Genomic DNA, 21,726 nt, shown 5'->3' with positions numbered 1-21,726 from the left:
AATATTTTTATAAAATAACATATTAATTAATTTCGTAATTAGTAATATAATATTGTTATAAATTAATGTTAGCTAATTAAAATTTTATTATAAAACAAGAAAATGAAAATTGTATACGATTTATTTTATAAATTCTATAATTATATTATGTATTATATAAAACTAGAAGTGATATATGAATTAAATATGACAAAATTTTATTTTTTTAAGCTGTTTCATTTAAATGAATTATCATTCATCGTTAAAATGGGTTAACTACATTAACCTATATAATATTTTTATACAAAAATAAATTTATTAACATAGGTTAAAATTTTATATATGCAACTATATATTATCTTTTTATTTATTTTGAAACTCTCAACAATATATTTTTTAAATGTTTATATACAAAAATATAATAGTATATAATAACCTTTAGTTCATATACTATTTAAAAATATGTTATTAGAAAACTATGAAATTTTAGTAATTTATTTAAAATATAATGAAAAATCAAATTTAAATAGAAATTTCTTTTTAATTTTAACAAAATCTGTTGAAAAAATTTAGAAAATATTACCAAAATTTCAATATTTTTTATAAAATAATGTATTAATATATTAACAAAGAGAAATTCAAAATTCATGTAATCTCCCAAACGTGGTAAGATTTACACAATATATAATAACAAAATTCATATAATTAATAATACCGAATAAGAAATATAAAAAATAATATTATAGATTTACACAATATATAATAATAATATGGAAATTATATATTTAAAATCTTTATAATAATATCAAATATATTTATAAAATGAAAAAATTAAAATCTAGTAGTAACCTAAATCATTGTGTCCACATTAGTTGTATTCGCACATTTCAACGACGTAGTATTCTTATACGCATAGACATACGCAGTAATTAAATTAGACCGTCTATTATCGCAGAAGGAAACAAACGGATAAGACTTTTCTATGCGGTTGACCAACTTATCGATGCGTTTTGCAGTTGAACCATGCCGATAAGCAGACGCATGTTACTTAATATTTCTTTTAATTTATTTATCTATTACTAAAATAGCGTTGTTCCAACCACAGCGCGTAAATGTGGGCCATTAGATTTACACAAGACCAAAAGAAACTGTACTTTTTTGAACCTTTGGATCTAAAACTAAACAGGTACAAACGGCGGAACAAACGTCGATGATGTCTCGTAACAAAACGGCGCCGCAGGATGCTGCCACGTCTTGAATACCGGCGTTTTCTCTACCGCAGGCGCAACCGCAGCAGCTTTCGTCGGATTCTCAACCGACGGTTGGTAGACAGGTGAGTCTGGGGAAAGAGCTAGCGGCGAGAGGAGAGGAATAGCCGTTTTCCAGTTATTCGCCGGAGCAGGAACTATCTTTAACGCCGGAGGTCGCTTTTGTAAGCGACTGGGCTGCCGCTGATTACCGGAACCAGAGCTGCAAACCGGTGTCTTCATCGTAGTAGACATAATTAAAGAGCGAACTAAACGGGTGTTGAAGAAGAGAACTAAATAACCGACTTGGAAGCTAAAATGAGATTTGTGGTTTGTCCGTAAAGATCTGAGGGAGAAGATGGAGTTTTGATATGTGAGCCTTAAAGATTCGTGTGCGTGTGTTATATATATAAAGAGGCGTGTGCGTGTGTCATGCATAGAAAGGTGGTATGTTTATGTGGACTGTACACACAGTTTGGGTATGGTCAAAGATAATGAAAGGAAGGACTTAGCTGTTTTGTTTTAATTTTCTACTTTATTTTCTGTGGCTTTGCTGGATTTCTCAGTCCTACGTTTCTTTTCTTTCTTCTAAATTCAAAATTTTCCAACCTAATAATATTCTCTGTTTCTTACTTTCTTCCCCTAATTTACTAATATGATAATGTTATTTTATAGTAACATTTTTCGATGATTCTTACCATTTGATAAAACGCAATCAGGTTTGTTTTTGTCAAATTTGATTTGTTACTCAAAGTCTAACGTAAAACCAATTACACTATTATTTTGTTCCGAGGACTTTTTCTCATTCAGATGAGAAAAAAAAAAGAAAAAGGATGATTATGATGAAACATGAGAAAGCAACGAAAGAACCGACGTTGAGAGGTGGGACCACTGTAACTAGGATCCAATGGACTTGGTTTAACTGATACTTCATGCCACCGCCAGATTTTGACAGTTTCTCATTACTATTAATTTATTTTATTTATAGGTCAAGTTGGTGTTTAATAAAGTATTATATTCATATATACTCCCATTTAGCCAAGGTATTGCACTTGTGGCCCATTTTCGATCCATACAATTGTGGACACACATGAGAAGTACAGTGTTATTAAGCGATTTTTTCGTGAAATTTTCCGCATCACTTTATGCACTGCACTATCGACTAAATTATTTCATCTTTTTTTTTTTAACTGTAAATTATTTCATCTTCTATCGATAATCATATTGTTATTCAAATAATTATTTAACATATCAATAAAATCAAATTTATTGACTAATGACTACGTACATATATACATTTATCACTGATTTTTTTGTAGTGATATTAAAAGTTAAACAGTTTTACATTGTTGTTACTGAGCAACTTATTACATCAAAGAAATAGAAGAAGGTAATAAGGAGAAGAATACTGAAATATAAGGGGAGATTAGGCCGTCCATATTAGTTGCTTTTTAAAAAAAAAAATTTTGTACAAATTTTTATTCTTTTAGTAATTTGATAAGTGTCAAATAAGTTTCTCAAATGAAAGATTTTTCACTTTTTGTTGTTTATATATGAAAAAAAGTTTAATTTTTTTATTGATGTTGCATTTACTGATAGGTATGATAGAAGTCGGTAGCGCCTAGTTCAGTCAGCAGTAGAATGGAGAACATCGACAATCGAAGAAGAAATGAAGATCCTGCTGTTATGCTCCTTCAAAAAGAGATAGATTATCACCTAGAAGAGAAGCTTTGCATTTACGCCTTTGTCGCGGCATCGATTGAGATGAAGGCAGCAAGAGAATGTCGGTACAACAGTGATAAAGACGAAGAGTTGTAGCAAAACAATTACACAGAGATGATTTTTTTCGAGTAATTAATCAATATGGCTCGGACTCGGTAGGTAGTGAAAAGAATAGTCACAAGATTCTTCTAGATTTCTCAAGTACTATGGCTTAAATATTAAATCATGAAACTGAAACATTAAGAAATGTAATGTCTATTATCCTTCACGTCAAACGTGATAAGGTCGGTAGGTAATGTGGCGATGTCATTGATATGACTTCTCCGGCAATAGTTGTTGAATATATTTTCTTGGGCTTGAAATTGCATTTGATTACTTGAGAAAAATATAGAAATAAATTCCAAAGCACTATCTATATAAAGTTCAACACGAGAGAAAGGAGAGAGAAAGTAGATCTAAGATTGGATCCGGCGATCGGCCGGCGCGTGAGCGTGCGTGCCGTCGCCGGATTCCCTCGAGTTACCATAGAAGTACTTGGCTCTCGTTCTCCAACGTCTCCTCTACCCTCTGCTTTGCCTGAGCTCTGTTATAGATCCCACCCGTGGTGGATTTGTCGATGGAGTAAAGGCGCAGACGTGTGGAGAGTGAGTGCGATGAAGCTTGGCGCCTGGTTAGTGGTGTTTTTGTTTCCGGGAGGTGGAGGCTACTACAGCTCCATCGCCGCCGGCTTGTGTTTCCGGGGGTGAAGGCTTAGTCAGCTTCACCGTCGTCGGTTCTGTATCCGGGGTGTGAAGGGTTCTTCTACCTTGCATCGCCGGCTGTTTGGTGGTCCAGTTCTTTGGATCGGCTTGTGGATTCTCTTGGTGTTTCGTGTGGGGTTCTAGGTTTCGGTTTGTGGTTCTCAAGTGGTTATCGTCGTTCGTTAAGCGGATGAGATCTCGATTGGATCGAAGCAACTCTCCGGAACGAAGATAAGGCGTTGAAGAAAGGTGTTGGTTTCGACGGAGGCTCTTCAGTCTTCTGAGCTCCGTCGAACGAGTTTTGCGGTGAGGCGGACCCGGCGATGTTCTCAAGCGGTGGCGGTTGAGTGGAGACGGAAGAGATGCGTGTCGCTCCGACGACTCTGATCATTACACGTATCCGGTCTCCTCGACACGTGGACCAGCTGAAGTCGCCGGGTTTCTCTTTCTCCTTCTCGAGGCTGGGTTTGGGTTTCAGGCCCATTGGTTGGCCCGTAGTTTTTTCTTGTTTACTGTCGGATTTGTAGTTCTTTGGGCTTCGGCCTTGTAATTGGGCCTGGCCCTATCTTCTTCAATATTAAAAACATTGACGGAAAAAAAAAATATAAAGTTCAACACGGAAATTTTCAAACTTCTTGAAAGTAAGCCTGTAACTGTATACGTGTTCATTTATCAGTCCTTTATGTCAATTCTTCTTTGATTAAAGTGACATTTCGTGTACGTTTATCTGGTTTAGAGAACACGTTTAGTCAAATCATTAACTGACTACGATTGATATCCAATCTAATATACTAAAAACCCAATTATCCACAAGTACCTTTGTATTAGATGTTTTGATTAGAGATAGAGCTTTTGTTTAGAGTTCTATCTCCCTTCTTGTGTTCCTAGTGTCTTTAGTCTAAGATGGATGATTTTGATGTTGTGAAATTGTTTGATGATTGTGAGATTTGTTTTATCCGACGGAACTAATATTATCTATTTAAGTGGATCTCTACCGGGATAAAAAGATTTTTACAGTACTACCATTTTCATTGGTCAGCGACTTTGATACGCTTACTTGTAAGCACGTCATTAGTGGTACTGTGCTCAACCCTGAACGTGGGATTTCCTATTTCCTATAGCCAATAAAATGTCGTTGGTGGATATAACCATATCAACCCTACAGGAAACATAACAAAAGACAAAGCATTCGATCGAAAACTGATATCAAAGAGAGTCGTCTGATCAACCAAAAAAGAAGGCAAAATACCATATTCAACAACGCGCTCGGGGGACGAAAAGGAGAGCCAATGACGAAACCAAAGAGAGAGGCAATAACCACTACCGAAACAAAGCAAATGACTTTGTGAAATCACATTTTAGTTTGCTTTGGATTTGGAAGTGGAGGGCTTGTCATCTTCTTTCTCCTTCTCCTTGCTCTTCTCTCCCTCCTCGAGGTTGTCGATACTATGTTTTAATCCAATGTAATAGAGCAACGCACCCATTAACGTCAAGTTCTGCAAACCAATCACAATATTTGTTAATCAATTGATCACATAAGACCAATATATGTGTGGATTTACGAGGCATCAAATCTAATTACTAACCTGAGTGAAGTCGTTCAAGTTTGTAGGGAAAGGAATAACAGTTGAGAGCATTTGTGTTGCGAGCTGAATCAATAAAACAATTTTATAGATCAGAATCTTTTAAACAAAATAAATAAAATTCAAGATGGAAATATATGGTTTTACCAAGAAGTAAGCAGGCATAGATTGTCCAAAGATGAACCACAAAGCTGCAGTTCCCTTTGCGGTTATGAGTGAAAACTCTAAAAGTCTAACATCGAATGCGACCACTTGCATTCCCGTGTAAAACGTGAGAACCTTAGAGCCATATTTGGTCATCACATTTACTGCTGGTCCCACCGTCTTCTCTAGCGGCCCGCCACCGCCACCAAAATGATCAGCATAGCTGAGATCATCAGGTACGTAACATAAAGGTCAAGCTTTCTTGATTCAAATATTGTGAGGGATTACTTTAATTTTCTTACTCTTGGATAGCCGAGATGATAAAGACAAGGGCAAATGCCATTCTACCGAAGAATGCAATTGCTGGCATTGATCTTGTTAAGGTTGTGCACATCATGTTCTTGACGTTTGACATCCTCGGATTGTGTTCTTGATGTCAATTTTGGCTATGAAATCTGATTAAGTAGCGGTCAAAACAGAAAAAAACACTTCAAAATCATCATAGAGAGGATATATATAAGAATCTTTATGAGAATCATTTGTTAAGCCAAGAACTCTAGAAACAAACTGGTTTTATTTTTTCTAAAAGTAATTTTTTTCTCATTTATTATTTTTCACTAGAAGAAACAAGAATTGAGGTGTTGATTAAGGTGAAGAGATACTTACTTGCTCCAAAAAGTCTAGGCTTTGATGAATCTTTAGTGAAGAAAAAGCAACTAAATAGAAAGTTTATAAGTTGAGAAGAATAATAGAGATGAATGGAAAATAGAGGCATCCATTGGCGAGGAAGTTGGTTTAGCTACTAAGTCGTAATAAACAAACACCACTATTGACGCAGACCGGCTCGTCTTTAACAAATTAAAGGCCTAATATGTTCATTATAAAATGATCTACACGTGTTTTACATCTTAGAGAAATTGAGAATCATGATTTGGGTGTTTTTGAAGTCAACATTTACACAAAAACACTAATCAAAAATAATTATATGATAGAGATGTGTGTTGCATAACACAGTTGTTTAGGATAATAGCACCCTTAAATATAATACTGACATGATTGGATCCATTGGCATTCACATGACAACTAATTTGCTCGCATATAAGTCAATAACCCCATCTTCAACGAAAGAGGTTTGTGATAGAATAAGATTAGTAGGTGTCTTGTCTGCCATGACTCATAATTCTTGTGATAAATTAAGAAGACCATGCACAGTTGTGATATTAATGTAATCATGTGGGTTTAAATGAGATCTATCTTGTTACCAAACTAGATTAAACAAGATTGTAATAAAATAACAAACAGAGAATAACAAACAAAAATCAAAGAAGTAAATACACCTTCTTAGATAGATGATTATGTGGATTTTACCGGCAGTGTTCTTCTCCCTTGAACTTAATTTCCTCTTTGACTACCTCTTCGCAGTCTCTCTACTTATGTTTTCACAAAATCCTTGTATGAGTTGTTTCCATCTATCAACTCTTTTTGCACGTAAGGAATTGCGAATGATTTGGTCTGGTGTGAATTGTTATAACAAGTGTCGTCTATCCAGTGTTTAAGTCTTGCATGCTATGTAGCCAAGTGTCGAATACGTAAAATAAGTGTCGAGAGCTGTTACAGCCGTTGTTTGTATGTGTTCGAATTGGAATTACTATGTTGGATTTAAATAGTTTTTTTTCTTATAGTGTCTTGCTTTTTTTCGTGATAACACACCAATTATATAGAAATGTAAAGAATGAGGCATTGATTAATGGTGCACCGTAGAAACATAATTCCACCTGTCAATACATTTTACTATGCACATCACCGGTCCTTAAGACCACCTCCATCGGAGGGTCTAATAGAGAGGTTCCTAGGAAAAATACAAAAAAAAAAAAATCAAAAATGTATTAAATGAGCAGAACCGGTGCCAAACATGGGACTTTAAGAATCACTAAGCACTCCATACGTGGCAATTTTGTATTAGCTATTCAAAAGGGAAAAAAATCTCATCTCTCTCTTCCGTTCTTCTTTCTCTTTTTGCCAAGAACACGTAAAAGAGTTGAAGCTGTTCGTCGTGCTGATGGAAGCGCTTTTGAGAAATGGTACTGCTCTCACCTCTCTCTTAAAGTCTTAATTTTTTTTTGATTCGTAGATTCGAGTTTTCTTAGGGTTCAATCTAGATTCGTGATACTCTGTTTTGGGCTTTGATTCCAGTGAAGAATGTAGAGTTATGATCGCGATTACTCTGTTTGATATGCACGAGTGCGGAGAGAAAGGAAGGGAAGTGAAGAGATTCAATTGCATTTCGAGTGGAAAGATCGATGATGATATATCGAAACCAAGCTTTGAAGATGAACCTAGATCACCTTTTGTCTTCTTCTTGTACGGTACCCAAAACCTTCCTCTGTTACTTCTCTGAGTAGTATCTTCCTCCTCATTTTCTTTTCCTTTATTTAGAGAGGATTTTAGGAAAAGCTACGATGGGAACATGGTTGATGCTAGCAGAATATGTTTCATTGTGTGGAAGAACATGTCAGAAGAGGTTCACAATCACTTAAAAACTTAATTTTTCCTCTTCAAACCTTTATTTATATGCTTGGTTTTTGCAAATTCTGAAAATCAAACGAACCCAAGCTGCTCTACCGTATTCTCGTACTTAACATAACTCATTAAAAAAAGACATTCTCATTATTGATGCTTATATGTGTGTGTGATGATGTTTCAGGTGATTTCTCGATGTGTTAAACACGGACTATCTCTACCGGTGTTCAAGAATCTGGTTGGCTTATCTTTTCGGGGTGACAACAAACGATGCTGGAATCTGCTGCCTTACCTTATTTTCCTTCCTTCATGTTTCAGGCCCTATTGAAGAAGACGCTGGCTTGAGAGATTTAATCAGCTGGCTTCCTGAAGAGGTTCTAGGCAGCACCTTGTCCTTACTTCCGACGAAACAAGCCGCATCAACATCTGTACTTGCTAAAAAGTGGAGGCATGTGTGATGATGGTAATATATTGCAAACTCATGGCGCTCGTTGGAGCTGCAGCATCCAAGTGCTAGACCGATTTCGTTTCTTACTTCTAGCTAGACTTTCATCATAAACTTTTGTTTTTGTTAAACGTAGGCAAGATCATGATGTGAATCACTCAGTGTGCTAGTTTGCACCACTTACAAATCATGGCAAAACTACTTTACTACAGTTAATTATGTTCAAATACATTATTTAGTTTAAAACCATTTCTCTTTCTAAGCTTTGCAATATTGGTTATCAAGAGAGTCGGATCTATTGGTTATCACGGTTGAAAACCATTTCTCTTTATAAGCTTTGCAATATGAGTTGATGCTATGAAAACCATTTCTCTTTGAATGGAGCTTTTTTTTTCTTTACATGCTTTATAAGCTTTTTCTTCTTTATAGGATTATTTTGTTAACCATTTCTCTTATCATTTCACAAGTGATGAGTTACCATTTCTTTTACCATTTCGAGTGAAGCACAAATGATGAGTTACCATTTCACCTAAAATATTTTGTTTCAAATCATTTCACAACTAATCGTTTTTTTCTGGTTTATGATTTGATTTTGTATTTTTAATATACTTTTATATCATTTTTATTTAAATTTTTATGTATGTTTTTCTTTTATGTTATAAAATCCAATCATTCAACTTTAAAAAAAATAAAAAAAAAATAAAAAATTTTTAAGAACCTCAAAGAGGTTCTCCCATTGGACTATGAAAATTTTAATTACACTAACAAGGATTCTAAACTTTTCAAATCACAAAATTAATTACTAAATTATTCATTAGAACCCTTAATGGGTTCTTACCAATGGAGTTGCTCTAAGTATCTTCTTTGGCCACCTTACAATTTCCGAATTAAAAACCTACAAGAAAGATTCACTTTTTCTTGTTATCGTGTTAACAGTTAATTATTCTTAAGTTTACTTTAAGCGCTTAGAACGTGCATTTTTTAATATTCTTCTCAAGAAGAAGACCGACTTGCAATTTCTCTAGTAAATCATCATTTTATCACCAATTTTTATTTTGGCTTTGTCTTCAAATTCCTCCTCCATACGCTAGTTAAAGAACAAAGAGTAAGACTTCCTTTCAACACAATCGTCGAACGTTCCCAACTTCTTTTCCTCATTTTCATCCTCTTTCGTCCAGCTTATTTTTGTAGGGTACACAGTAAGCATCGGAGATGGATTTTGTGCAGAGAAAAGTGAACAACTTAGGAGGAAAAGTTGCTACTTTCCCTTATGTCGAAACTATTGGAAGAGCTCTCTTTGCCTCATCATTCTTCTTCTCTGCTTGGCATGAGTAAGACTCATCTACCACCTCCTCTGTTTTCACTATCTTTACTTATAATTCGCAGGATTTCAAGAATCCATAAGAAACGTTGCAAGATGCTTTGAAATTTTATTCTTCTTTATGATAGATGGTGGACTAGGTCACAAGTGTCCTTTATATATTATTTAGATCGTAACTCATTTCCTATGTGAGATTCCTAGTAATATCAGATGCTCCTCTCAGTTATTGATTAAACTTAATTAGTGGGACTTTTTGTTCTTTGTTATATTTAGTTACATGGAGCTCAGATCCAATTGGGAAGGAACAGAGGATTACTGGAGACCGAAGTTAGGCTATTCAGGAGATCAGATTAAGCATCTTATGGCAGTTAGTATCATAGTGAAGACTCTTGGTGGACTTATCTTCATCTATGGCAGCTTCTTTGGAGCTTTCCTCTTGGTACAGTTTGCTCTTATAATAAAAACTTGAACCCCTAGAACCAACTCTAACTAGAACAAGGTCACTACTTAAATATATAAAACAGTTTTGATAAAAAAAAAAAGAAAAAAAAATAGTTAAGACTCGTAATACTATGTAGTTCCTTTTATTTTGAGCTGCATCGCTTATATAGTAACAGATCTCTTGGTTTCATGCCAAACTGATCTGTTTCCTTGAGTTTTATATAGCTTTTACAACAAGGCATTGCAACAATGATACATCATGATTTCTACAACCATCGCATCGACGTTGAAGAATTGGGACTGTTTTACCTCAAGTTCAAAAGGGTAACAACATTTTTATGTTCCTTTTCAGCCATTATGTTTTCTTTCAAGTCTCATTTTTTTCCTTATTTTGTCTCCTGGTTTGTTTTTTTGTTTAGGTCCTAAACGAAACTATGTCGTATGATGCGGCACACAATTTATACAAGTCAAACTTTGACGAGCAGCAAATTGAGCAAGCCGTATCGAAATTCCGTGAGGTGCGTTTCTTGAGACCCATGTGTACTAATTTTAGACTACGGATCTTTTTGAGGACTGAGTATAATGTACGTTTTGTGTAGCTTGCGGATCACGCCGTTACAAACCCTGCCTTGTTCGGAGGTAACGAGTTTTTTCGTCGCCTCTTAAGCTTCATCAAGGCGTTGGCCATAGTAGGAGCATTGCTCTTTTTCGTGACAATGAAGCACAAACTCAGCAAAGCCAAAAAGGAATCCAAAGTTAAAACTGACTAGAATTATTCCAATTTCTACATGTTACCTTCCTTTGCAGATTTCATGTGATTCACTTTGTCTTTATGTGTTGATTAGTTGATTTAAATATCGAGTCATATCTCTCTTTCAGAATTTATTCCAGCTTGTTTTATTTCACTCCTGACTAGCGATTCTGTAATAATCTATTTGGAAGCAGGGGTGATTAGTATACATGGTGATCGAAGATATGCACGAGGCTAACCAATTATAATAATTAAATTATACAAAAGTATCCTTTCTTTCTTTCTTTCTGGTAACTAATGTACGTAAAGTTGGGAAAGGTACGGGAACTAATTATGAAGTAGGAAGACTAACATTATAATTTATCAAATATCATGAAAACTTGGATAACAATGCATAAACTAGTCTGCCAATTACAAGTCACGTTATTGGTGCTTTCCATGTGCCTACCCCCAAAGAACCTTGTTGGATTTGAACCAAAGTTGGACCATACTGGACAGGAAGTGAGCATTTAAATCCTACATCATGAAGGTCCACTTGTCTGTATTTATCCTCTCCCAAAATGTGTAATAAGCAGTTACTAGAGATCTTATATTTAGTGGGATGCACTAAAACTTTATTCTCCCGATCGGCCAAGAAACTCATCCCAGTACGAAGCGTAATGAACTGGCAGCGTTGGGTTCGTTCCACTGTTAGGAGTTTACTCCATGACATGTCTCCGGTACTTTTAATCTTAGTTCCTATCCATACATCTATATCGTATACCTCATCACGAGAAGAAGTTAAGAGACAAAGTTTTTGCTCTTCTCTAGTCACTGATAAAGCAAAGACATAATAAGAACGAGGATCACCCGGAAGAGACACAGGTCCAAACCTCTCTGTTGAAAAATCAAAACATCGTAACGTATCCCTCGACCTTGGACCGTTTTGCCTAAAAGTAAAAGTAAGCCAGTAAGTATTTCCATTCACAGACGTTCCACCTCGCCACATATGTGGAATGGACCACTCTCTAGTCTTACCAACTACCCTCCACGAATTAGATGTGAAGTCATAGATTTCGTAATCAACAAGGCATGGTTCCAAGTAACCAGGTCCATGATGATGCACTCTCAAGATTTTGTACTTGTTGTTCGAGGATTTACCGAGAGCGTAGGTGTCATACCGAGAGTAGGAATTTAACGGTTTGATCATCCTACTGGTTTCCCCTGAACATGGATTCCAAACCACCAATCTATTGTCCATGGTGGTGCATAGCAGTAGGCCGTCGCAGTGGAAGACCTGGCGTATACCAACTTCTTTCGAAGAAGTGGAAAGAGGATCATTGAGGCTGAAATGACTTATTAGATTGACAACGTTGTCGTCTTGAATGCCGTGCAGATCAAGCCTAGCTAAATAAACCCTACGATCAATTAATATGACAACAAGAGACTTGTAGTCAAGTTTCCTTTCTTTTTTGATAAGAGCGTTCCATCCTTTTGAGGTGGATCGGAACCGTGCCAGAGAAGCCTCTGGAACTCTGGAGAGTATCTCCACAAGCATGTCCTCGGGAAGATACACTGTCCTATTATTTTCTGTTACTGCCATCACTGATCTTCCCCACCTCGTCATCATATTTAACCAGAGTCTCATCATCCTCATCATATCTTTAAGCACAGGGTTTTCAGATAACTTGGAGATGAGACCGTGGCTCAGAACTTTCAAATCGGTTGCAGAAAACCTAGTGAGCGTTGTGTTTGTATTATTAGGATAATGTCAAGTTATAAGTTTAGATAATGATACATATATATATCACAGATTCTCATTTATCTAGCCGATTCATGTTACATATATATCACAGATTCTCATTTACCTAGTGTAGATCTTTATTCATGTTTATCTAGCCGATTCTCATTTGAATAAATACGGGTACGATGGTTTGATGATGAATAACAGTCACTGACTGACATATATATATATTCATCATAAAACTATCGTACAAATATTTATAAAATGGTTGTAGCTTGCGTATATCACACAATTGTCGTAGTTGGTTCAACGACTATTTAAGCTTCATCAAGGCATTTGGTCGTAGGATTTTTTTGTTTTGTTTTGGTCGTTGGATTGTTTCTCTCTACAGTGGCTATATAAATCATACATTCATACTCAACAAAGCCAATAAAGAATTCAAAATTAAAACTAACTGAAACTGGGTCATACTATTTAAAATTATAGTGATGTTTCAACATGGTGATCTAATCATTTTATAACTTGATTTATTATTAAGTAAAGTTGGGCATATACTAACTGAGTAAAAGTTCTTCGACATAATAAAAACAGAAATACTAAAAATAAAATATTTTACAACTTTTTCATCATATTGGTCTGTCAATGTTAATATACAATTTAAATTGCATCATTTTGTTTTTGAAAACTAAATGAGTCATGTTTTTAAAAAATTAAACGAAAAAATCTTAGTGTTTATCTATTGATTTTTATTAAAATCGTGATTTGACCGTATGTCACAAATAATTACATTAGTTTATGTATTCTCTCAAATTAATAATTTAGTAACTAGTTTTTGATCTGTATTTCGAAAATGTAGATTTGACAGGTTGTGTATAATACAGTTTATATTTAATGAAAATCGTTAACTAAAAGTTAATAAAATTTGGTAAGAACCCAAAATCCGTTATTAACCAGTTAAAGATAATTTTTATAAAAATAATTTGAATCTAACAAAATTTAAAATAAACAAACATACGATAAATAAGTGAATCTAAATTTTCAGAAAATGATAGGTTGAATTTGATACAACTTTGATGTGTTGTAATACATTGTTATATTGTAATTTTGAGTAATTATGTTTCAAAAATTAACACATGTGGTTAAAGTTGCTTTTCACCTGATTTGTGTATAATAAAGTATCTTTTGTGTATAATGGATTTTCAAAAAGATATAGTTCTAATGAATTTTATGTGTATAATATAATAAAGTATGACCATTAAATATATATATATATATATATATATTTTTTATTTTGTGGGCTATATTTAAGATTGAATTGCATTTGTGTATAATGTTTTTCAAATTATATAAATGAGTTTTCCAATCTGAACAATTTAATTAATGAATAATCTTGATTGTTATTACTCAAACTCTTCATTGTTTGGACTGTATTTGTAATAACCCTCACGAGCCAATTAATTTTTGGTCGAGAAAAACTCCGCTCGACCAATTTGAAGTTGGTCGATCAGATTTAAAAATAAAATCGACCCGGTGAATTAATACCTCGACGGGACTGTCTTGTGGTCGAAAGGCCTCTCATTGATAGTTCTGGTAGAGTGTTAATAATGTTGGTCGAATTTTATTTAAGCTAGGCAAGCTTAGTTGAAAGCAAGACGAGAATCGAAGGATGAGAAATTTTAGTCGAAAACTGTCCGAAATTGTCGTTAAGTTTCTTAACTAAATTCCGACCAGTCTAATACCTTCACCAGCTATTCTGCTTGCTTTCTCAGTAAATCAGTCACATGAGCTGCACCTACCTGCTTGCTTGCTTCACTAAAGTCACATGAAAGACACAAGCTGGTTGCTTGTTTAATAAAAATAAAATAATCTTTCTTCAAAGGAGGGAAAGGACAGCAACTTGCTTTGGTTTAAGTAAACCCTCATCTGAAGCAACTCCTTATGATATAAAATACCCTCTTCTCTCTTCTGGACGTCCTGTTACTGCAAGAAAAACCAGGGAAAAATTCAGAGAGAAAGAGAGAAAGAAGAGAGAAAAATCTGTGAGAAAAACTAGTTGAAAAATTCAGAAAATAATTCAGAGAAGAGAATTGAGCATGGATGAACCTTTCTCACTATCCTGTGACTTTAATCAGTGTGTTCAGGTGTGGTTAAGAGCTGAAGGTTTGGTGTCCAAAAGTTTAGAATCACCCAAGTTCTTTAGCCTTTGATTTTATCGGTATGAGATCAGTTTTACTTGAGCTTCAGTTCTTGTTAGGTAATCAAAACGTTTTGGTCTGTTTCTGATCTTGAACCTATCATGGGTATCTTGTCCTGATCAGGTTAGACGTGTGTTCAGCTTGAAGTTTATATCAACCAAGTTCATCTTAAAGCTTGAGGAAATCGGTAAGCCATAGCTACTAGTTCAGAGAAGTTTTGTTTGGAGCAAGTGGACTGATTTGTTAAGCTTCCTGTCCAGATTAGTTTTTAAACCTGTGTGTGGATTGATCTTGGTTCAGTTATGTCCCTTAGATATTCTTTTAAAGGCTTAGCTGAACTGAATTATCCTTCAAACGAACTGAACTGCTTTGAACTAAGTTGAGTAGAGTTTCTGTTGGAATCAACCTGACTGATCTTGTATCCACACATTCTGAATCAGGAGTGAAATGGAGTGTTATTAGTTGAGCTCGAGTCTAGTCTTCCCTAGCCAATCTCATGGAATCAAAGGTGAGTCTAGATAGATGATGAATGAATTATGAATGAGTATGCATGATTGCATATTGAATATGGTTGATTAATTAATAATTAATCATGAATTAATTAAGGGATAATCATTGATTAATTAAGGATTAATCATGGATTAATTAAGGAGTAATTATGGTTGATTGATTAAGTATTATCCCTTGATCTATATTTATATATGAAATATTTATCTAGGTTAAATACTTAAGAATTCATAAGAATAATTCTTTGAGGTTATCCCGAGCCTTAATACTTGTTCTCAAGTACTAATCTATAAGTATTCTATTAATAAGTGTGAATCATGTGAAGTCTTATTGTATACTCACTCTCCCGAAAGTCCCGCATTGCCGTGAATTGGTCCTGCGATATGGATCAAGGTCATGAAGACACGATGATGGGGTCGCACCCTGTAGGCCGTGTAACTGCATGCAGCGTTGGATGTTCTATCTTGGAATATCTGATGGAGATGATGGTTATATTTATTCCCCGTTAAGCTCGGTTAGCCTTGGTGGTTTTCCGGGTTTAGCATATATATATATTAAGAGTATGAGTGATTGGGGGGTATCGTGGAGGTGATGTTTAAGATAGATTCACATGGATGGATTGAGAGGCCTTATAATTATATTAATTATGGAATATAATTCCACTGCATTCAAATGGTGTCGCTTGCTCGGGATACTATTGATATGTGTTTGGGTGTGGGATTAGACTCACTGAGTAAACTAGTTACTCATGACTCATTTGATATGCAGGTAACCAGTAGGTGGGAGACCTTTACTCTAGGACGGGACGGAACGGCATTAGCCAGCGGTAGTTTTATTATCCTTGCAGTCGTTTTGATATACTTTATGTATAAGGTTTGTTGACCAAAAACCTCGAGGTTAATCTATAAGATTTTGTAAGATTCTTTTAAATGAATAAGTATATAGTGTATAAAGAATGTTTTAAAAGTATGGGTTCCAAATGATATTAGTCCTTGTCCGGACGAACCAACTATTGGGTATTACTCTTAAGGTTGTAAAGCCTCGGGTTGTACCTAATAAGATATGTGTACTTAGGCGGTTGGCCTAAGGTACCTGGATTTATTTCGGGAACTTCGGGCTAGTCGTTTATGTACAAATTGTGGCTTCTCGATTTGGTTTCAGTTACGAGTGATCGGCTGTGCATGTTCTTGTTTGATTGTTGCACGGCTGGTCGAGTCAACTTATACTTAGACCAGATCGGGGGTGTCACAAAGGTGGTATCAGAGCATGGTTATACGATGCTTGAATGGGACTTGTTTCAAACGTTTTTCGAGTCAAAATGAGTCGCAAGGATAATTAGGATATGCTGGTTGGTTCCTTCCTCTTAGGATAGATAGTCATAGGTAGTTACCTTACTGTTATCTTTCATACGAGATGCATCAAGACAAGCTCGACGGAGTGGAGTGTACTTACCAATTTTGATCCTGTCAAGATCGAGATTCCTACAGACATGATTGAGCTTTCTACCGTCATGATTCGGTTTGTTATCGTCATGTTTTGGTTCAATCCGGTCATGCTTCAATCCATTATCATCATGCTCGGGTGAGCTAACGACGTGCTCGGGTTTGCTACCATCATGCTCGGAGTTGGTATCATCATGCTTTCCTGCGGTTCCTACAATTTCTAGTGTGGATATCGATATTCAAAGATATTTGAGACAGAGTTGACACATCAATTACATCTTCGGCCCGTGTTTTATTGAAGTCAAAGTTGACGTTGTTGGTGATGATCCGGTTCAGAATATCCGACTTCATATGACTTATTCTTTCGGCTGCTCATTTCAATCCAGCTTATGCCCAAACGTACCAGAACCAGAGACGTACAAGCCTGATTGATTCAGCACTTGTTTCAAGCTTAACGTTGGTGGCGGAGATAGTTCAGCAGTAGTACAAGATGATGGACGCACCAGCACCATTCCGTTGCAACAAGACATCTCGAAGTTTGTGAAAAAGATAAAGAAGTTGGGACAACACCGACAAGTAATAAACCATTCGATGTAAATTTTGTATAAAGGAAGATTTCGAATGCAACACTAGGAGCAGAACAACTAACGTGGCCCATTGTTCAGAAGATTGCAAGAAGGATATGGAACCATACATCATCAAGAATGATACAGTAAGTTGGTGATTAAGCGCCAAGCATCATTTGGAAAATGTTAGTCCAAGTTAGGCAGATTTCTTTCAAGAGTTCAAGATGGAGTGTTTTCTCCCCAAAACATGGGACCGATATGGAGTTCGCACAGTGAGATGTTTCCGCCAAGATTTCGAAGTCAAGTTAATCTGATTCATCCATTATGGTTTGGAGGATGAGCTAAAGATCATGAAGATGTACTATTGTGACTTAGTCATTAATCTCCGAGTAACCCAAACTATAAAGCTTAAGAGCTATGAGGAGTTGGTGGAGGATCACATGAATTCTATAGAAGCCGTTTTTACTGAAGAAGTTTACCAAGTCATGCAGATTATTTAACTATCAACCTATTCAGATAGAAGGTCAGTTTCAAGTAATGAATCAAGAAAGTCGATGGAGATAATTTTTGTTGGACGTTTCATCAGATCAAGAGCCCCTGAGTTGTTTTGGTTTTGGCTAGCAAGGAGAGTAAGGTGATGATTGTTCAAGTATATAAAATCCTCGATCGCTTACGTCATTCGCGCTTCGGTGGTGCCAGTAATGAGTACAGAGGTTATCCTACCATGGTCCATGAAGTTACCCGATCTTTTTACCTATACCTAGGGTACCGCTTGTTAAACTTGTTCGCTTTCCTTACCATTAGTCACTAACTAAGTGTTTGGCTATTTGGGTAGAGCCTACACTTTATAGTTGCCTGGACCGTCAAAACCTCTGAAAAGGTCCAATCACAGGTTTGCTTCTTATCACATTGCGTGTTGTGTGCATTTTAAAAATTTATGAATGATTAAATAAATAAGTGAAGGAGTGATCAAGGTGTCGTATGAGCCCTTGCCTATGGACGGAATTTTCCGCCCATATTGTGTTTGATGCGGGAACACCACATAGATGTAGTTCTCGGGTAGTGTCATTGTTTTAGGAAGGATTCACTTTAGTGAATTCAGGTACACTGTTCTTATTCGTGGAAGTACTGGCTGCCATTTAGAGTTATGGTATGCTTTCGTATCCCATCCCCATTCCTTAGTACTTCCATTAGAGCGGTTTGTTTCTATCTAGAGTGAGATTGGCTATCTAGTTATCGAGCTCAATTAGGATGTTGTTGAGGAAGGAAGTCTTTGAGAGAAGACCAGTTACTGTTGGCCTGCAGTGGTATTCTACTAAGTGTTGGAGCCTCGCTCGTATCAGTCTGGAGAGTTAGAAACCATATCCACCAATGAGTTGATCGACTGAGAATGGTGTTACCTTGGAATGGAGTAAAAGTATTGATGAAGTATGCAATCAGTTAGAGGAAGTATCTACGTCTATGCATATCTTAGACTTGCATGAGCCTAACAATCCATATACTACTACATGGATGTATTATGTGTTGGTCTAGGTGAATGCTAATGCAAGACGATATGATAATCGTTTATGCATCAAGGGAGCTAAGAAAGCATAAGGAAAACTATTTGATGCACAAGTTGGAGTTGGTGGCAGTTCTGTTGCACATCAAATTTAGTGATCATTTCAATATGGAGAAAGGATGCAAGTGTTCACTGATCAAAGAAGGATGCAAGTTTTCACTGATCAAAGAAGCCTTAGGAAGAGCAAATATTGCTGCTTATGCTTTAAGAGGAAGTAATATTAATGATGATATGGAGTAGGATCTCAAGAATCATGAAGCGGAATTGGGAGTGATTTATTTTGCTGCCTTATAAGGAGAGAATAGAGAACCTTCAAGATTGCAAGTAGAAAATCAAGATGGCTTATTCATTCGTATTTGAGGAACTCAGTTGAAGGATGAGAATCTAAGGAATTCATAGAAGGAACTGGGTGAAGAGAATTTCAAAGAATAGTATAAGGACTGTGTCATGTACAAGTTCATAAAGTGGAGATGTGGGAGAAGGAACCCAAATTCAACCTAAAATTAAGTAGATGTGAAGTAAATCCCAAGAAAGATTGAAGAGTGCAAGGAAAAAGGTATAACCATAAGGCATATGGGAATGCTCAAGTTGTTAAGAGATCAGAAGATGTATTAACAGAGAAAGTGTGAAGTCATCATACAAGAGTACTTCGTTGGTAAATCAAGTTTGGTATAGGCGGACTTGTTGATTCCTCAGTTACTAGACAGAAGAAGGAAATCAGAAAGTAATAGAACAAGACTTGGATATGCGAAACTTCAGTGAGATTGAGTCGTTCAGAAGTTTTTGAAGAGTATCTCAGATAGATAAGAAGGGTATGGAATACTGTAGGGGAAATCATTCCTGGAATAAGTGTGTGTGTGTGTATTTGAGAGTGGCACCCTTGGTCTGAATCATGTTAGCGTGATTGATCGTGCATGTTCTTGTTTGATTGTTGCACGGTTAATCAAGTTGACATTGACCAGACTGAAGATGTTACCTTCACGTATGGCACATCACCTGACGTTCCATATTTCCATGTTATTGAACTGGAGGAAAGCAGATAGAAAGGTTTCAGAAGTAATGGTATTCAGAGATTCAACGATGTCAAAGGAAGTATGTAGACCGCAGTATATGAAAGTTATCTGCGATGAAGAATTGGTTATCGTGAAAGTGTTTGCTCAGAAAAGAAAGAATTGTTTTAGAAAAGTTGGGGAAATCCGCAAATCTGTTATTTGGTCTGTACCGAGTTGTTCAGAGTTGAAATGGTTATCTGTTGACCGGAACTTCTTTTAGTTATGCTATTGGTGAGCCGATTTTGCGTAATCTTATATCAGACCCAGTATGATAGAACTGCTGAGACCAGAAAACTTGTAACCCTATTTAGCCTATCCTAAAGGTCCTTTGCGGATAGGTGAGCACCATATCAAAAGATTGGAAAAAAGGAAAAATTTGTAAAAGTTCAAGTATTTGGGGAACCATCAGTTGTTTTGACACGGCAGATGAGGATAAGTTCAGAGTTGGTTATCCTAAACTTCTTGCAGAGACTCCAGTGTTCAGTAAAAGTCAGTACAGCTATATTTTGAGAATTCGGGGACGAATTCTTTTAAGGGGGGAAGAATGTAATAACCCTCACGAGCCAATTAATTTTTGGTCGAGAAAAACTCCGCTCGACCAATTTGAAGTTGGTCGATCAGATTTAAAAATAAAATCGACCCGGTGAATTAATACCTCGACGGGACTGTCTTGTGGTCGAAAGGCCTCTCATTGATAGTTCTGGTAGAGTGTTAATAATGTTGGTCGAATTTTATTTAAGCTAGGCAAGCTTAGTTGAAAGCAAGACGAGAATCGAAGGATGAGAAATTTTAGTCGAAAACTGTCCGAAATTGTCGTTAAGTTTCTTAACTAAATTCCGACCAGTCTAATACCTTCACCAGCTATTCTGCTTGCTTTCTCAGTAAATCAGTCACATGAGCTGCACCTACCTGCTTGCTTGCTTCACTAAAGTCACATGAAAGACACAAGCTGGTTGCTTGTTTAATAAAAATAAAATAATCTTTCTTCAAAGGAGGGAAAGGACAGCAACTTGCTTTGGTTTAAGTAAACCCTCATCTGAAGCAACTCCTTATGATATAAAATACCCTCTTCTCTCTTCTGGACGTCCTGTTACTGCAAGAAAAACCAGGAAAAATTCAGAGAGAAAGAGAGAAAGAAGAGAGAAAAATCTGTGAGAAAAACTAGTTGAAAAATTCAGAAAATAATTCAGAGAAGAGAATTGAGCATGGATGAACCTTTCTCACTATCCTGTGACTTTAATCAGTGTGTTCAGGTGTGGTTAAGAGCTGAAGGTTTGGTGTCCAAAAGTTTAGAATCACCCAAGTTCTTTAGCCTTTGATTTTATCGGTATGAGATCAGTTTTACTTGAGCTTCAGTTCTTGTTAGGTAATCAAAACGTTTTGGTCTGTTTCTGATCTTGAACCTATCATGGGTATCTTGTCCTGATCAGGTTAGACGTGTGTTCAGCTTGAAGTTTATATCAACCAAGTTCATCTTAAAGCTTGAGGAAATCGGTAAGCCATAGCTACTAGTTCAGAGAAGTTTTGTTTGGAGCAAGTGGACTGATTTGTTAAGCTTCCTGTCCAGATTAGTTTTTAAACCTGTGTGTGGATTGATCTTGGTTCAGTTATGTCCCTTAGATATTCTTTTAAAGGCTTAGCTGAACTGAATTATCCTTCAAACGAACTGAACTGCTTTGAACTAAGTTGAGTAGAGTTTCTGTTGGAATCAACCTGACTGATCTTGTATCCACACATTCTGAATCAGGAGTGAAATGGAGTGTTATTAGTTGAGCTCGAGTCTAGTC

At 36.1% G+C, this 21,726-nt stretch overlaps 5 protein-coding genes and 2 long non-coding RNA genes across 13 annotated transcripts; 4 read left to right on the top strand and 3 right to left on the bottom strand.

Moving 5' to 3' along the window:
- Nucleotides 1–1,023: 1,023 nt before the first annotated feature.
- LOC106356265 (uncharacterized protein At4g14450, chloroplastic-like) lies at nt 1,024–1,853 on the bottom strand. The gene has a single exon (XM_013796055.3). The coding sequence runs from the start codon at nt 1,662–1,664 to the stop codon at nt 1,158–1,160; it is 507 nt and encodes a 168-aa protein (XP_013651509.3). The 5' UTR covers nt 1,665–1,853; the 3' UTR covers nt 1,024–1,157.
- On the bottom strand, nt 1,024–6,923 carry BNAA07G06810D. Of its 4 annotated transcripts, XR_002653124.2 has the most exons (6): nt 6,753–6,923; nt 5,718–5,870; nt 5,419–5,638; nt 5,275–5,337; nt 4,938–5,184; nt 1,024–4,847 (listed from the first exon to the last, which is right to left on the bottom strand). XR_002653124.2 is itself a non-coding variant. In XM_022688670.2 (5 exons), exons 2-5 carry the CDS (start codon nt 5,828–5,830, stop codon nt 5,047–5,049), a joined length of 534 nt encoding a protein of 177 aa, XP_022544391.1. In that variant the 5' UTR covers nt 5,831–5,870; nt 6,753–6,923; the 3' UTR covers nt 1,024–5,046. The 4 variants fall into 4 exon arrangements, 3 of the variants coding, with proteins under 3 accessions (XP_022544391.1, XP_022544394.1, XP_022544392.1); XM_022688670.2 differs by having other exon boundaries at nt 1,024–5,184; XM_022688673.2 differs by having other exon boundaries at nt 1,024–5,184; nt 6,784–6,886.
- Nucleotides 6,924–7,334: 411 nt separating this feature from the next.
- LOC106357899 lies at nt 7,335–8,638 on the top strand. Of its 2 annotated transcripts, XM_013797619.3 has the most exons (5): nt 7,335–7,496; nt 7,609–7,776; nt 7,852–7,936; nt 8,120–8,173; nt 8,254–8,638. In XM_013797619.3, the coding sequence occupies exons 2-5, from the start codon at nt 7,625–7,627 to the stop codon at nt 8,278–8,280; spliced, it is 318 nt and encodes a 105-aa protein (XP_013653073.3). In that variant the 5' UTR covers nt 7,335–7,496; nt 7,609–7,624; the 3' UTR covers nt 8,281–8,638. The 2 variants fall into 2 exon arrangements, with proteins under 2 accessions (XP_013653073.3, XP_048592534.1); XM_048736577.1 differs by having other exon boundaries at nt 8,120–8,638.
- Nucleotides 8,639–9,359: 721 nt separating this feature from the next.
- BNAA07G06800D lies at nt 9,360–11,101 on the top strand. 3 transcript variants are annotated; one of them, XM_013796052.3, is made up of 6 exons: nt 9,360–9,485; nt 9,559–9,711; nt 9,975–10,140; nt 10,368–10,466; nt 10,562–10,660; nt 10,742–11,101. In XM_013796052.3, exons 2-6 carry the CDS (start codon nt 9,593–9,595, stop codon nt 10,910–10,912), a joined length of 654 nt encoding a protein of 217 aa, XP_013651506.1. In that variant the 5' UTR covers nt 9,360–9,485; nt 9,559–9,592; the 3' UTR covers nt 10,913–11,101. The 3 variants fall into 3 exon arrangements, with proteins under 3 accessions (XP_013651506.1, XP_022545235.1, XP_022545234.1); XM_022689514.2 differs by having other exon boundaries at nt 9,427–9,485; nt 9,572–9,711; XM_022689513.2 differs by having other exon boundaries at nt 9,476–9,711.
- A 210-nt stretch (nt 11,102–11,311) lies between these two features.
- LOC106356262 (putative F-box protein At4g10190) lies at nt 11,312–13,293 on the bottom strand. Its single transcript, XM_048736576.1, has one exon. The coding sequence runs from the start codon at nt 12,530–12,532 to the stop codon at nt 11,312–11,314; it is 1,221 nt and encodes a 406-aa protein (XP_048592533.1). The 5' UTR covers nt 12,533–13,293.
- A 762-nt stretch (nt 13,294–14,055) lies between these two features.
- LOC125576448 lies at nt 14,056–15,384 on the top strand. Its single transcript, XR_007314806.1, has 3 exons — nt 14,056–14,831; nt 14,935–14,998; nt 15,252–15,384. It is a non-coding gene; the product is annotated as an uncharacterized LOC125576448 (long non-coding RNA).
- A 5,649-nt stretch (nt 15,385–21,033) lies between these two features.
- On the top strand, nt 21,034–21,726 carry LOC125576447. Its single transcript, XR_007314805.1, has 3 exons — nt 21,034–21,266; nt 21,370–21,433; nt 21,687–21,726. It is a non-coding gene; the product is annotated as an uncharacterized LOC125576447 (long non-coding RNA).

The sequence above is a fragment of the Brassica napus genome, chromosome A7 (assembly GCF_020379485.1).
Source record: "Brassica napus cultivar Da-Ae chromosome A7, Da-Ae, whole genome shotgun sequence".
Lineage (NCBI taxonomy): Eukaryota > Viridiplantae > Streptophyta > Magnoliopsida > Brassicales > Brassicaceae > Brassica > Brassica napus.
Note: the sequence above shows the minus strand (reverse complement) of the source record. Positions and strands in the feature narration are given on the sequence as shown.

Excerpts from the sequence above, each read along its gene's own strand:
- LOC106356265 (XM_013796055.3), bottom strand. The coding sequence starts at position 1,664 with ATGCATGACACACGCACACGCCTCTTTATATATATAACACACGCACAC.
- BNAA07G06810D (XM_022688670.2), bottom strand. The coding sequence starts at position 5,830 with ATGTCAAACGTCAAGAACATGATGTGCACAACCTTAACAAGATCAATG. Across the intron at positions 5,639-5,717 it reads ATCATCTCGGCTATCCAAGA|CTATGCTGATCATTTTGGTG; the intron begins GTAAGAAAATTA and ends TGATGATCTCAG. Across the intron at positions 5,338-5,418 it reads CTATGCCTGCTTACTTCTTG|CTCGCAACACAAATGCTCTC; the intron begins GTAAAACCATAT and ends TTATTGATTCAG.
- LOC106357899 (XM_048736577.1), top strand. The coding sequence starts at position 7,625 with ATGATCGCGATTACTCTGTTTGATATGCACGAGTGCGGAGAGAAAGGA. Across the intron at positions 7,777-7,851 it reads TCACCTTTTGTCTTCTTCTT|AGAGGATTTTAGGAAAAGCT; the intron begins GTACGGTACCCA and ends TCCTTTATTTAG. Across the intron at positions 7,937-8,119 it reads GGAAGAACATGTCAGAAGAG|GTGATTTCTCGATGTGTTAA; the intron begins GTTCACAATCAC and ends ATGATGTTTCAG.
- BNAA07G06800D (XM_013796052.3), top strand. The coding sequence starts at position 9,593 with ATGGATTTTGTGCAGAGAAAAGTGAACAACTTAGGAGGAAAAGTTGCT. Across the intron at positions 9,712-9,974 it reads TTCTTCTCTGCTTGGCATGA|TTACATGGAGCTCAGATCCA; the intron begins GTAAGACTCATC and ends TGTTATATTTAG. Across the intron at positions 10,141-10,367 it reads TCTTTGGAGCTTTCCTCTTG|CTTTTACAACAAGGCATTGC; the intron begins GTACAGTTTGCT and ends AGTTTTATATAG.
- LOC106356262 (XM_048736576.1), bottom strand. The coding sequence starts at position 12,532 with ATGATGAGGATGATGAGACTCTGGTTAAATATGATGACGAGGTGGGGA.